The sequence below is a fragment of the Siniperca chuatsi genome, linkage group LG17, assembly GCF_020085105.1.
Source record: "Siniperca chuatsi isolate FFG_IHB_CAS linkage group LG17, ASM2008510v1, whole genome shotgun sequence".
Lineage (NCBI taxonomy): Eukaryota > Metazoa > Chordata > Actinopteri > Centrarchiformes > Sinipercidae > Siniperca > Siniperca chuatsi.
The window spans coordinates 18,933,550-18,947,597 of record NC_058058.1 but is presented as its reverse complement, the minus strand read 5'-3'; the positions used below and the strand labels follow the sequence as shown (position 1 = coordinate 18,947,597).

The following is a 14,048-nucleotide window of genomic DNA, read 5'->3' as shown; positions in this document are numbered from 1 at the left end:
CATAAAAACAAGATTAGCATATGCACCGACAGGGAAGGAAAATGTTCCTCTCGCATCAGTCACCACTGAGTGACTCCTAACTCACATGTGAATGCGTACGTGTGCTAAAAATGTACACAACAACATACTTACATGGAAAACTCATGCAAACTCACAGAACTCTCACATAGACATACAGCAAATGCAAATTGGTGCATAATGAAATGCACTTGAAGTAATTAATGACACTTAAATAACAAAGCCAAAACAACACCCACATCTTATGCCGCAACACACACAAACAATACAAACTACACATCAAAATGACACACACATACACACAACAAACATATACAACCTGTACACCTGAATACAACGATACCTTGAATGTTCAATGACGATTAGGGCAAGCCTATTCGACCCTATGGATGCCGCTTCCTATAAAAATTCCTTATCCACAAACTATTGAGCAACTAGTGGAAAGGCCTTGTCCAAAAGTGGGGCTCTATAGACTTGGCAGCTAAAGCCCGATGACTACACCTCATGCTGTGACACAGACGTTTAGACCGTAGCGGCCCCACTTTGCTTTGAGTTATCTGTCCCCAGAGAAGTTATGGGCCCGGATATTTAATTTAAAAGTCTGTCCTCAAACACATCATTATTAGAATGGCTGTGTACGGAGGACATTAGTTCCATATTCCTGTGATGCACTCTCTTAGGCATTATTGGGTTCAGAGAGGTTAGCCTAGAGATTACCCCACTGTCTGCCAACCAGAATAGGACCATTCCTATTCCTAGCTTCCTTTCTCAAGGAACAATGCAGGCTTTTTTGATATGTATCTTAGACAGGTCCATGGTCAGTCCCAAATCGGCAAATAGTAAGGGGCCAGGACATCAACGATAACCCTCTTTGTCATGTTCTGGTGCAGAAAGCTAGTGGAGTAGATGGTCTGATATCATATCTGGCTCAGACTTGATTCTCTTGATTCTACTGAGTAGCCAGCAGGATTGATATTCCAAATAGTCTCTCTTGTTACTGCGGTGCACCAAAGAGATCCATTGTGTCCTTTTTGTCTAGAAAGTGAGCAAGCTAAACATGTCAACTATAGCTAATTTTGGTATGGCCCATCTTGGTAAGAACATCACTGATGAGGTTTTTCATCTACTTTGCAAAGCCCCACCCCAGATGCAGTTCCTCAGGTGACAGGGAGGTCTAGCCAGATGCAAACAATTCCACAAATTCCATGTTGATGATCCATAGGAATATTCCTTCATCCTGTCCAGCTACACGAACCATGCAAGTGGACAGGCAACACATTGTGAAGCTAACAGATACCTTGGCCGTCTCCATTCTGGTGAAGGCTATAATGTCTGTATAGAGTACTGCATCGATGTAGCATTGCACATTGATGGACTCACAATGGAAATTTAAAAGAAAAGTATTAAATTAATGCAGCAGAACCAGGGATATTGTCTTTTTTATTCCATTATTCCTTGTCAAAACCTGGCACCTATATTACCCATAATGCAACTAAAGTGGTAACAGTTCTGTTTGAGATGTGGGTGTGTTATGCGAGTAGTGGCTAATGTAGCCTCGAGCTGCTAGCTGCTAGCCTTGTTGTTGTCTAGTTGGGGACTGAGCATTAGTATTGGATTAGGGGAGAGACAGAGGCCAGGCAGGAATGAGCCAGTGCTTTACAGGATATCACTTCAATTGCAATCAGGGCAATCAAACCAGAGCAGGACAGGCAGCACTTCACAATTTCATCTAGTAAAAACCTACACCAGCAATCAAACCAGAGCAGAACTCTGGACTATTCAGGATGAGCGGTACACAAGTTCCATCAGTGACTCGATCTAACTTGATTGTGTTGTGTTGCGTGTTGCTGAGGAAAAAGGGATGAGGTGCTCTTCAGTTTGTTCCTGCCTTTTAGTAGCAAGCAGGTAAGGTTGAATACACTCACCCTGATTGGCACAAATGCATATAAAAATTTTATTTGATTGAGCTGCCATTGCAATGCAAAATAAAAAACACTAATTCTTTGGAAGTCAAAGCAAAAGCATAGCTGTAGTTATTATAGTCAATGTTTTTCTATGTTTATTACTGTAATGCGAACACAGATTTCATTTACATTTAACAGTTTCCATCTTTGTATAGGCGGTTATCTTAAATTTCATTGTAAATAAAAATATCTTTAGAAGTTTGTCTGTAATTATGCTCTGTTGGATTAATTTTCAAATTTACCACAGTATCTATATAGACATAGGTAGACATTAATATAGACATAGACAAAACAAGGGAAATGAGAACAATGCTGAAAGAAAAGTGAAAGAGCAGAGGAGAGCTAAAGATAGAGAAGCCAGGAAGTATGAGCTTCTGAGCCGTGGCAAGTCTAATAGACTTGCTGACATCGAGCTCAGGTGTCATGTCTGTCTCTCTCCTTTCTCTCTCAGCTGGCCAGTAGTGTGAATTGAGGTGACAAAATGACATTCTCATTCTGTAGGGTCTTTTTTTTCTGCTACACCATGGTTAGATTATGTTTTGGCTGAGCAGATCCCATGCGATGTGTGTGATTGTGTGTGTGTGTGTGTGCATACCGCCTACCTTCCTCAAAAGTGACAAGAGTTTCACACTGTCATTATTTTCTTCAGTTTTACAGCTTTCTTAACACATTGTAAATAGACAAGTAATTGCTGCATGAGTGAGTGAGGTGCTAAGCAGAAAGCCTATGGTTTAAAGCTGCATTTTGTCAAATTGTATTTTACAAAACACAATAAAAAAAAACAATGCCTACAGTATGTTCACAAACTGCAATGCAAACTGCATAATTTGGTCATCATTTTGTAACACTGCTAAACCTTGTTCATTTATTTTCTCGACCTTTTAATCGCTACTTGGGGTCACAGGGGCCGGGGGCATATCCCAGCATGCACTGTTGAGAGGTGAGCACCCTGGAGGGGTCACCACAGATTTTGAAAAATCACTCAAAGTCATGGCATGTTAATAAATACATAAACAATGAACCCTTATCATTCTTGCTGAGAGAAAACAGTACTAACCAGTCAGTGCCACTGAATTCATGCAATGCTGAAAGGCAGCCAGTGGAGAGTTCGGCAAACAAACCTGAGCCTGTGACCCCAGGTTCTCCTGGACAGGAAGCGGTGTTGTTGCACATGCGTGTTTCCCGGAGGGCACCGCTGCACAGCGTCCCATAGGGGGAAGAAACACATGATCGCGTCCTCACTTGCCAGCCTTGCCCACATGTGAGAGAACACACACTCCACTGTGACCACTCCTCTGCCGCAGGGTCACCTGAAGAGCAAGACAGAGATGGACAGAGAGAGGTTAATACTCAATGATTCCTGTTTCATGATTGTACTGCCCTCTGGCGTTTAGTTATAGTTTCTAGTCGGACTCATTTCAGTGACGGACCTGTTAGAGCAATAGCGCAGAAATCAGTCACGAGTTTGCTTCATTACACAGCTTGGTCAAATATGTGTCTGTAAGTAATTACACGTAAGGATTGTAGTTCTTGTATATGTATATGTTTACATTCAGTAACGTATTTACTACGTTACGTGGCTGTTTTCGTTTTCTCGCGTATGCTCCTTTGTTTTTCTGACGCTCTGATGTATCTGTTCAGCAACGGGCATCGACACTTCGCGTCAGATTAATTAACTTAGTTGGTTTGTTTTCATCTGCTGATTTGCATAGGTTATGCATGTAACAGTGTAGCAGTTAGTTTGGTGATATAGAGAATATTGTTTAATTTTACTGAGTTACTGGGTAACTTTATATTTGATTGTAATAGACACAACAGACGTTACACTTTTGTAATGTTTATTTGTCCTTTTTATGTTTATTTTTCCAGTCTTACAGACTTAAATGGAGAAAAGATTAAGAAATAAAACTGAGGAAGAAAAAAAAAAAGAACAAAAGATAAAACGTCAATCCTCAAAATGACAAATGGAGTTTCTCTTCTTCATTGCTGTTAACTATCTGTCTAGCTGTACAAAGCAGACGTCGTACATGCGAGGGCAGAATAATGATGCTAATGTGTCTACAAGTCAGATGGAACACAAATGTTCAAGGGCAAAGGCAGTATTAGTAACATGATCACAGCTTTCTGGCTCCACAGTTTAAAGCAAATAAAACCAACTGCAGGCTTTAAAACGATGTGACAGGTGTCACAACACATCCATGTTTCTCTACACTCATGGCATATGTACAAGGGCAAAGCTTACAACCATGTGGTTCATGTGTCTATTGTCTCAGAATCATAAAAATATTCAACTGTCTATACTGTGTAACAGTAGTTATTATATTGCTGTATCAAAACAGTGTAAAGCCACAACAAAGAAGTCAGAGTTAAAAGAGCTGTTAGTGGAGATGTATGACAATTCATAGGTACATTTTCACTTCCAATTTTCCCAGAGCTGAAAGCATCAAGACATGTTGGCTTTATTGATTCTTGTTAGCAATGCTTAGTACTTCTTTGCTAAAATTCTCTTGGATGACTGTGACACCATTGCAATATTACTACAATGAAAAAAGACAAAAAAAAGACACAAAATCGTAATGTATACAATTGTCAAGAGAAAAGCCTGGGACTATCTGACAGATGATGAAAGAGCTTTGTGGTTACAGTAACCAAACAGACTTTCTGTAGATACAGGACCATTTTTTTCTTTTTTCCCTCGTGGATGAGAGACATTTAGAAGTTGAGAGAGCCCAAGATCATCATTTGATTTGGATCTAGGAGAGCTTTGCTTATACTGTTCTATGGTAGATTTTCATGGTGTCTAATTTTCACATGGCCTGGCCTGTGGTGCTATATCAATACCCAATATATGGTATTCCTGCATACTATATAAGTATGGATAAGTATGTGCGATATGTGATTTGCATATCTCATTAATTGATTTAAGCCTCTTAATGTGAATAAACCTTATAATAATAAACTGAATATTCATGAGGATGATTATCCTGCTAGAAAAATGTGTCTTATGGTGATATTCAATATTAATGCTCACGGAATTATGGTAACACATATGATCTCACAGCTTTAACCAAAAAAGGATGGATTTAGATGTTGATATAGTGGTACATACAGTAAAAAAGCATATTTGTGTGCGTGTGTGTCTTCTTCTATGAGTCCATAAGCACCCATAGATTGGGTGTTAAAACGTGTTTGTGGGTGATTTTGAGTTCTCCAGGCAGCTGTGGAGAGCATCCCATTGTTTCCTCTGAGTTACGCCCTTGAAAGCGAAAACTACGAGTTAAGTCATTCCGCTCCTCTCTCTCTCTAAATTGTTTATGAGCGCCGTGTCCTTTGATGGAGGCGTCATCACATGGCAAAGAAGGAAATCAAATTAATTGCATGTCCGTTAATCGCATTACATCTTCATTAACATGCCGTGAGTCAGGGCTTAAGCTCATCACACATGCCTGGAGGAAAAGAAGAATGGGGAGAAGCAAGGAGGGGGAGAACAGAGGAGAGGGACAAGACAGAGACAGGGGTTTCCCTCGTGGTAGGGACTCCCTCCTCCACACAGTGGTAGCTGTGAATGTGGGAACAATTGTGTGTGTGTGTGTTTGTGAGTGTGTGTGTGTGTGTGTGTGTGCATATGTGCAGAAGCTCAAATTAGTATAGTATAGTATAGTATTATAGTATTATAGTATTAGTATATGACCTGTTCTGGTGTGGGTGAAGCAGCCAACATGTAATGTCATGTATGTATAAGGCAGGTTCCTCTGCATACATACATATATGACATTCTTAACATGTTTAACATATCATGTGATGAATAATTCAATACTATTAATTATGTAAGTCACATACACACACACACACACACTCTAAAGCACACATTCACATATTCACACATGGCTATGGTCAACTATGGCGGATGCCCCAGGGTTCAGTCATGCCTCAAAAGATAAATGTATAGTAATTTCTTATATGGAACTCCTTATTTTCACTTACACATTCAGCCTGTAAAGGTCAAGTTGGCTACTCTTGTTCCAGGCTGTGAACACACACACACACACGTGCTCCTACATACACACTCACATTACTCACCTGTCTGTGCCTGAAACACACCTGGCTGGTCAGCTGATCGTGGTCTTTGGGTCTTCACCTTCAGATCATCATCATATGGGTCTGGAAAAGACAAAAAAAAACATGTATTTATTTTTTTAACTCATACAGATTGCAGTGTATAGCTTGATATATATGAAATCCAGTGAGAGGCAAAGTGCGTGAAGATTAAGCAAATACTCGCAAATGGATGCCCAGTTTTTTACTATATGTAATTGTGCCACAGCCTACAGAAAGTTGATTTTAAAGCTATAGTAAATAAAATTATCAGCACCCACTCGTATTTAGTACATTCAGAGAAGTCAAAAAAGGCAAGTTTTTTAGTACATCCAAAACACGACTCTGGCAAAAAAAAAAAATACAAACGCCTACATTTCCTTGGCTTGCTCCTTGTAGCACAATATTTAAAGAACACACTGATACATTTCAGCACACATCATGCAGAAACAGATAACAGAATGTCAAGTCTGAAATATAATCTCAGAAAATCAGGAGGAAGTCAGTTCTGACTGGCTCATTAGCTTAGAGGGAAAACATGAAATGTCAATAAAAATATTCTTATTGAAATGCAATGTGATAGTACTCACGATTCAGCACAGCAAAGTAAGTAAGTTAAAAAGCCTGAATCTAAATATATCAGAGAGCTGATTTGAACTGGAACACCTCATGTAAATGATGAGCATTTGTGGAAACAGAACGATTGCCTAGAGAGAGAGTATGGGGAAAGTGAAATCACGCAACATATCTGAGTCAGTTTTATCTCAGTTGGTACAAACATACGGAGGCATGAGCGCAGACTGTTCTGATCTGTGCAAATGGATTTGTAGGCTTAGTTTCAGCAACACAAGGCTTAATCAACTCCCTCGGCAGGGGAAACAATCTTTGATTTAGCAGGTCTTTTTCACTTGGGTACTTCTTGCCCATGGGATTTTTTTGCAGTGGTTGCTTTTACGCAAAGAAGCTGAGACATACAGCGTATCGAAGGTACACTATCCACATGGAATGTGACTGACACTGAAATTTGCTTGCATTAGCTTCTATCAAGGAGTTGACCTAAGGAAGAACACAAATATCCTCCCCCTGCCTCCCATTACACACTTAGACACAAAAGCATGAATGCCTGAGAAGTGTGCTGAGGCTCTGTCACGGTTGCTCAAACGCCCATTGCTACCAGCACTCTAATTTGGCCTTTTGCAGAAACAACTCTTTGTCAGGAAGAAATTTGTTGTTTTTTATCATCTAGCTCTCGCTCTTTAATTCATACTGTCTAACTCTCCCTCCCATTCCCTTGTTTTGTGTGATGTTCTCAGCAGGACCACTTGTATTTAAAGGCCAAAGTACAATATTTTACCACAGGAACAATGTAATAATTTTGTTTCTGTGTTGTCTAGATGATATCTGCAGCTTGCTACACAGCCCTTGGTAAAAGAAATAACTATTGTGTGCATGTGTGTGAGTTGCTAGTTTCATTTTGTTTTGAAACAAACTGAAATTAGCAAATGGTGCAGCATCGCTCTGAAAGCATTTTAGAAGACAGTAAAGAGATTTCAATTTTGCCTTATCGCTTCATTGCCTAAAAAAGACAAAATATTGCTGCATCTAATGTGACAATCAAATCGAGAGTAGACCACATGCCAACAGCTCTGGGATTTACAAGTTTTCATTACTTCATACTTAGGTCAGTGCACAGTACAAACACCCACGTATTTAGCTGCAGGTTTTATAGTAATATTTTAAACCAAAAACATTAAACCTTGTACCAGGATATTGTGCTCCTAGATATTGTAACACTATTCATCCTCCAAACCAATCAACATTCATCAGCTAAAAATACAGCACCCAGTTTGCTAAACCCCTCCCCCGAACATCAATTGTCCAATCATAGCTACAATAGTAACTAGGCACAGAGGGCCTGTCAAACTTGAAATTTCTCCATATGCTGAAGCTGTGTGCATGGGGCTATAGACACTTGGTATCTCAAAAATTTTGAGGGTGGTGTTTCTTTTTAGCCTTTCAAACCAAAACCACGAGCAAAATTGCAAGGAATGTATTAAACGATGTATTCTCTTCTGCTCTAACAAAAGCTGCAAACGATGGCATGCTAGCTTACTACATCCTTTTGTGGGGTTACAGGTTATGTTAGAAAGATACCTGTTCAGGACTGCAACATACGCCTACTGCCTGGGAACCAAGATGATATAAGAGTTAAGAGTAACAATAGCAGCTGTGTCCTGCTCTTTATTTGGTTTAGGGAAGCTAAAATTTCAGCAACCCCAGCCACACATACATTAGATAACATTAGGTTTGCTAAACTTATTAGTTAGTCCTCATCCTCAAAGCTTTTTCTCTTGTAAAAGTGAAACATATTGTTTGAAAATATGAACAATAAAGCAGAAATCTCTGGGCTGCTTGTTCAAGTATGTTTTTCTATACTGAGCACCCAAACAGGCTTACGTTAGAACGAATACCATTTTAATGACATTTTATCGTCTAATACTGTACTACAATAGTAGGGCTAACTAGCTCTATCCTGCAATACACGAACAGTGCTGCTTTATTTTCATGTCTTCCACATGGATCATCAGCTGGTGAGGATGCTAACTTTTTGCTTGGGACATGAAGCTTTAGCCTCAGTATTTTAGCATTATCATGTCATGTGCATATTTACAAAGTTCTCATTTTAAAACAAATCAGCTTGAAACAATAAAAAGTCAGCTGGAAAAAGAGTTTACAGTTGGCATTAGCATTAACAAACGCTAGCTAGCTACAGCTGATAAAATCTGCTTGTGACAGTTATCATTTCAGCTGACAAAAGCCACAGTTGTGGGCTGAAATGAGAAGCCTGCTTATGCTAATTAATGGAAATTGAAGACAAATTGCTTCAAACATCACTACAAATTTTGAGTGGTAAATTTGGCATTGTTCCCTTTGTAAACTTCCTATGTACTGTGCTAGAGTGAATAGCTTGACGCTACGTCTGTCAAGAGTAACTAAGTGGGGGGCGGGGCTTAACGAAAGGTTACTTCCAAGTTCTTCTCATGCTTTTCAAATTCCTCCTGCTGTTCAAGTCTGCTAACAGGTGCCACAAAGCCAGCAATGCTCATGTTCCTAGAAAACATGTGCTGCTAATATCACCACCCCACTGATCCACTGAAGGGAGTTTGGTCAGTTTAAGGTCTGACACCTTACTGAAAGGATTTATAAGTAACATAAATAATAAAATGAAACAACAAGATACCACGAACTTCAACAAGATAACATAACATTTCTAATTTCACTTTTAAACATTTCAGAAAATGTATTAATTTATTTTGAGAGAGACGGAGGAAGTGCCTGTCCCAATCTGGGGCTTTCCAAATCATTTTCTGGCAGAATCCGCCACAAATAAATCCCTGTGTGTGGGTGTATATTTTACGCTTCTGTGCTTCTGAGACACAGAGGTCAGCGAAGCACGACAGAGGAGTAATGTCTCACATAAAATGACCAGTGAGGACTACCTTTCTCTCTATCTCTTTATTTCTCTCTCTATACCTCTGCCTCTGTCTCTCTCTTTCTCTCTCTCTCTCTCTCCGTTAGGTCTACAGCACAGAAGAGGATTTAGATGGACACCGGTGTTGAGTCCGGCACAATCGAAAGGAAAGATCAATATGGATAAACCCCTTGAGAGTACTGACCTTTACAAACCCTACTATATTGTTTAATGTTCTGGACTGCACTTTAATGGATACATCATCACACACTTCATCAAATCGTCTTGCTCCCTCTCATCCCTACTTTTTTCCACCCATTTCAGCTGTTTCTTAAATCTCCAGGGGAATCTATTTTCGATAATTCTGTGATTGGTCAGGAAGAGAGGTGAAGATGTGATTTTTTTACTTGTGGTAGTGCTGATGCTTCAGTGTAAGTGAAGTGAAAATGTATAAAATGATAGGTCGTCATCAGTGTATTATGGATGTGAGGGCATTTGAGTCTACACAAGTCAGGGTCCGCTAAAAGCAACTACTCCGAACCTACCTTTATACAGTTGATTTCATGAGAACACTTGATGAAAGAACAGAAATAAAACTGTGGAAAGCAGACCTCTCATCCCTGTTCTTCTCAACCCATTTCACCTGTCTCCTCCTCTCTAAGGGAATAAGTTAAGGTCAATAATCAGGTTATTAGTCGGGTGCAAAGGTTGAAATTTGATACTTTACATATAGTAGAGTACGTTCTAACTTTAACAACATTGACATGTGAGATGAGTTACTGTTAAGTTGTGGGTATTACTGTGTTTAGAGATGTTTGTTCAGTTATAGAGCAAAGGATAAAACAGACTTAAATTCAGCTACTGCAAGTGTTAGTAAACACGCTGTTAGCTTAGACACTGTGAAGCCTGTCAATCACTTCAGCTACCTATGACGACTATTTGTGTGAGATAGCGTGCCTGTGATTAGCAGAGAGTTAGAGGGAATGAGTTTTGTGCTTTCTGCAAGTGTGGGAGCAGGAGTTAGTCTATATGCATAAGTCTAAGCAAGAGGCTAGTTCAGAGCTAACAGCACAGCTAACACTCTCACAAAATTATAATCTGTTACATTTTCATTTAAAGGAATGCCTTTTAGCCTATTCCCCATTGCCAAATGACAATAAACAAGTGCAACCTACTGGCACAAGTTCATCAAATGAAAAATGCAAGTAAAAAGTCGTCACAATGTTGGTCCCACTGTTCAAATGGTGCAGTGCAGAAACAACATAACAAAGCCATCTTTCTTCCGAACAAGCAACCAGTTGATAAAGATTCTAGATTAAGTTTATTGTCATTTTCTTGTGTTCCTCCCAGCCCACAGCAGTGCAACAAGAAAGGATCAAAATATGTATCTAACAATTCCCTTAAAAACGATACAACTCATAACATATAAATGCAGAAAAAAAAAACAGTTAGCAGCACAGTGCATTGAAGTGCATTTAGCGAGAAAGTGCATGTTTCAGTTCGATGTTTACAACTGTTGTATGTCAACGAGTGACCAGCACTGATGGGGGGTTAGAAGGTAGGTGGGGGGTGGCAGAGGCACAGTGTGTTGATGATCCTGATTGCCTGCGGGTAAAAGTAGCATGTAAAAGGACAAAGTCCCATTCACAGCCTCAGCAGGAGGCTTTTGTCAGCTTCCTCAACTTAATGCAAAGAGCAGTGGGATAGCCTCAGTGAACACAACATCTAAATACACACATTAGCAATGACATCAATGATGAAATATAACTTGATGTGGCACGCGCACACACATGCGCACACACACACACACACACACACACTCACACCTTGGGAAGTAAATATGGCTGATAAATAAACATCATGCAGTAAAGCGGTTTTGAGCCAGTACAAAGCAGCAGGCTGGGGAAGGGGACTGGGGCAGAGCCAGTTAGAGCCACAGGCTCCTTTGTCAGCCTGAGCCGGGATTTAAGCCTGCTGGGAAGACTGTATGTATGTATGTGTGTGCATTTGTGTTTGTGTGTGGCAGGGGAGCGCATATGGTAATATGGTAAAACAGCTATGTTAAGTAAATGGCATGCACAAAAACTGTGGCACGGAAATGTTCGCCGTTGACTACTGCCAGCTCTTTCAGTGCAGCATATTTGATTGAATGCACACCCTCCTAAACACGCACAATCACACACACAAACACACACAGAGCTGTTTCTCAGCTGTATATCAAATCTGAGCTTATAGCTCTCTGGTGCTGTCCATTTACTCCAGGGTCCATCTGGGAGAGCCCAAACTGATAGAAGCGCACCATAATGGACTTTTTATAAGCTACTGGACAGACAGACCCACTCCATCTCTCTCTCTCTCTCACTCACCTCTTTCTCTCTCAGCAGCAGATATGAAGAGAGAAGTTGAATCAGGTTGGTGCAGGACAGCGTCTGCCTGACTATGGGGGCCTCAAGGTCATTTGTGTGCTTTCAAAATGGATTCAGAATCTAGTTTTCTCAGCACCACAGGCTGAGTGGTCTTTTTTTTCACACCTACACACTCACATATATACACACAGATCAACACCAGCCCTGGTACACTTCCAAACTGCCAAGTTGGCTTTGTTTCATTTCACTTTCATTCTCAATCTCAAATTGCCCTTTTTCAGTGTTTTTCTTTCTATTATTAGATATTTTCAAATCTTTCAACTCCCACACCACACACTCATTCGGTCTATCGTTCTGCCCTCCACCCCCTCACCCTCTGTTTTTTACCTCAGCCTTTCTTTCTCTCAGTTCCATAACAAGATGAGAATCTTGATGGATTTACAGTCCAACTGATTCTGAGCAACGCTACAGAGCTATCTATTAAGAGCAATCAATGCAGGGATGGCTACAGCAATTCATTCAAAGCAGGGCAAGCAAGATTACTGCACTGTATTGGCCTGATCAATTACAAACAATTACACCTATGGTTTAGCATGTTTATGCAGGAACCTCTGTATAGTTAGTTTCCAGTAGGCCAGTGTAGCAGTGTTTACAATCATGGCTAGAAGTCTGTTAAATGGATCGATGTGAGATAAGCTTGAGTCCCTGGTGAACTTGTTGCAAAGCCAATGTTGGTGCACTTTGTATCCCTGCCTCATTCTGACACACATTATTCAAATATATATAAGTTCCCTGGGTGAAAATCTTGTGTCCATATTAGACATTTTATTGTCTTTCAGTCCAACTCCAGCAGACAAGAAAGTGGACAAAACTAAGAGACTACAGTCATGCTAGCGGCTTTGTGAGGCTTTACTTAGGCACAACAGCTCTTAGCTAAATGCTAATGTCAGCATGCTAACATGGTCACAGGGACAATGCTAACATGCTGATGTTTAGTAGGTATAATGTTTACCATGTTCACCATCTTAGTTTAGCCTGTTAGCATGTCAACATTTGTTAATTAGCACTAACCACAAAGTACACCTGAAGCTGATGGGAATGTCCATAGTTTTGCAGGTATTTGATCATGAACCAAAGTATTGGACCAATTAAACTTTTGACCTGATGATGTCGCTAGATGGAAAGGTAAGGGATCACCAAACTTACCCCCTCACTCTGCCTTCATCTTTTTCCTGCTTCTCTTCCTCTGATACAGATGGCAAAAATATCACCTAAAAATATCTACCAAACTGAACTTGGCATGTTACCGTGAAGCTTTTCACATGACAACAGTGATATGTATGACACAGCCACACGAAAAGATCGATTACTGCTCACATGGCAACTATGGCCACTGCAGAGGCAATGGCCATAGTTGCCATAGCAACACCGTCATGCTGTCAACACCGTAAAGGAATGGAAGGGACATGGGGGGGGGGGGTTGCAAAGGGATGGAGGGAGGTGGATTATAAATCAGTGTCCACACTGGGTCGCCGGTCTTGCGACTGATGGAAAGGTGAATGGAGTCGGCACACGGTTGTTCTCAACTATTGTGAAGGGCAGCTGCTGTGCTGTTGACTCTAGTATTCCCGTCTTTTCCTTTCTGCCTGTCTTTATTCTTTGCTTATTTGTTTTGTTGCTTTCATTGTTTCTTTTATGCTTTGTTCATCTGTTTATTTTTTTCTTTTTTGCAGTCAATTTTTTGACAATTGCTCTTAATTTCTGCTTTCATTTTTTATGAAGTCTTTGTTCTACTATTTGTTTTTTTAACCTTTTATTTTTATTTCTTTCTTTTACAATATTTCTTATGTTCTTTAATTGTTTTCAGATTTTTCTGTCTTGAACACTGGTGGAGCAACAAAGATAGTTCTTTTGGCATGTACAGTATTTAGTGCCCTTGTGTGAGTGTGTACAATATCAGCGTCTCGTGTATAAGTGCACATGTTAATGTTGGCCATGTATGTTCATTCATGCATGGCTTTGATTCCTCTTTCTGGTAATCAACAATGAAAGCAGTCTGTGCATCCTGCTAATAAGAACTATGTGCAATTTATGACTGCCACGGAAAATTAGCATCTGCCTACACACTGAAAT

At 40.1% G+C, this 14,048-nt stretch overlaps 1 protein-coding gene and 1 long non-coding RNA gene across 18 annotated transcripts in view; one reads left to right on the top strand and one right to left on the bottom strand.

Moving 5' to 3' along the window:
- The window catches only part of adgrb2 (adhesion G protein-coupled receptor B2), a 221,784-nt gene that overhangs the window by 112,732 nt on the left and 95,004 nt on the right, over nt 1-14,048 (bottom strand). For all 17 annotated transcript variants that reach the window (XM_044172461.1, XM_044172465.1, XM_044172462.1 and 14 more), the window contains 2 exons: nt 6,063-6,143; nt 3,104-3,292 (listed from right to left, as the gene is read on the bottom strand). In XM_044172461.1, coding sequence (XP_044028396.1) covers nt 3,104-3,292; nt 6,063-6,143 — 270 coding nt within the window. The remainder of the gene's footprint in view (nt 1-3,103; nt 3,293-6,062; nt 6,144-14,048) is intronic.
- On the top strand, nt 3,303-3,898 carry LOC122864800. The gene is made up of 2 exons (XR_006375301.1): nt 3,303-3,482; nt 3,852-3,898. It is a non-coding gene; the product is annotated as an uncharacterized LOC122864800 (long non-coding RNA).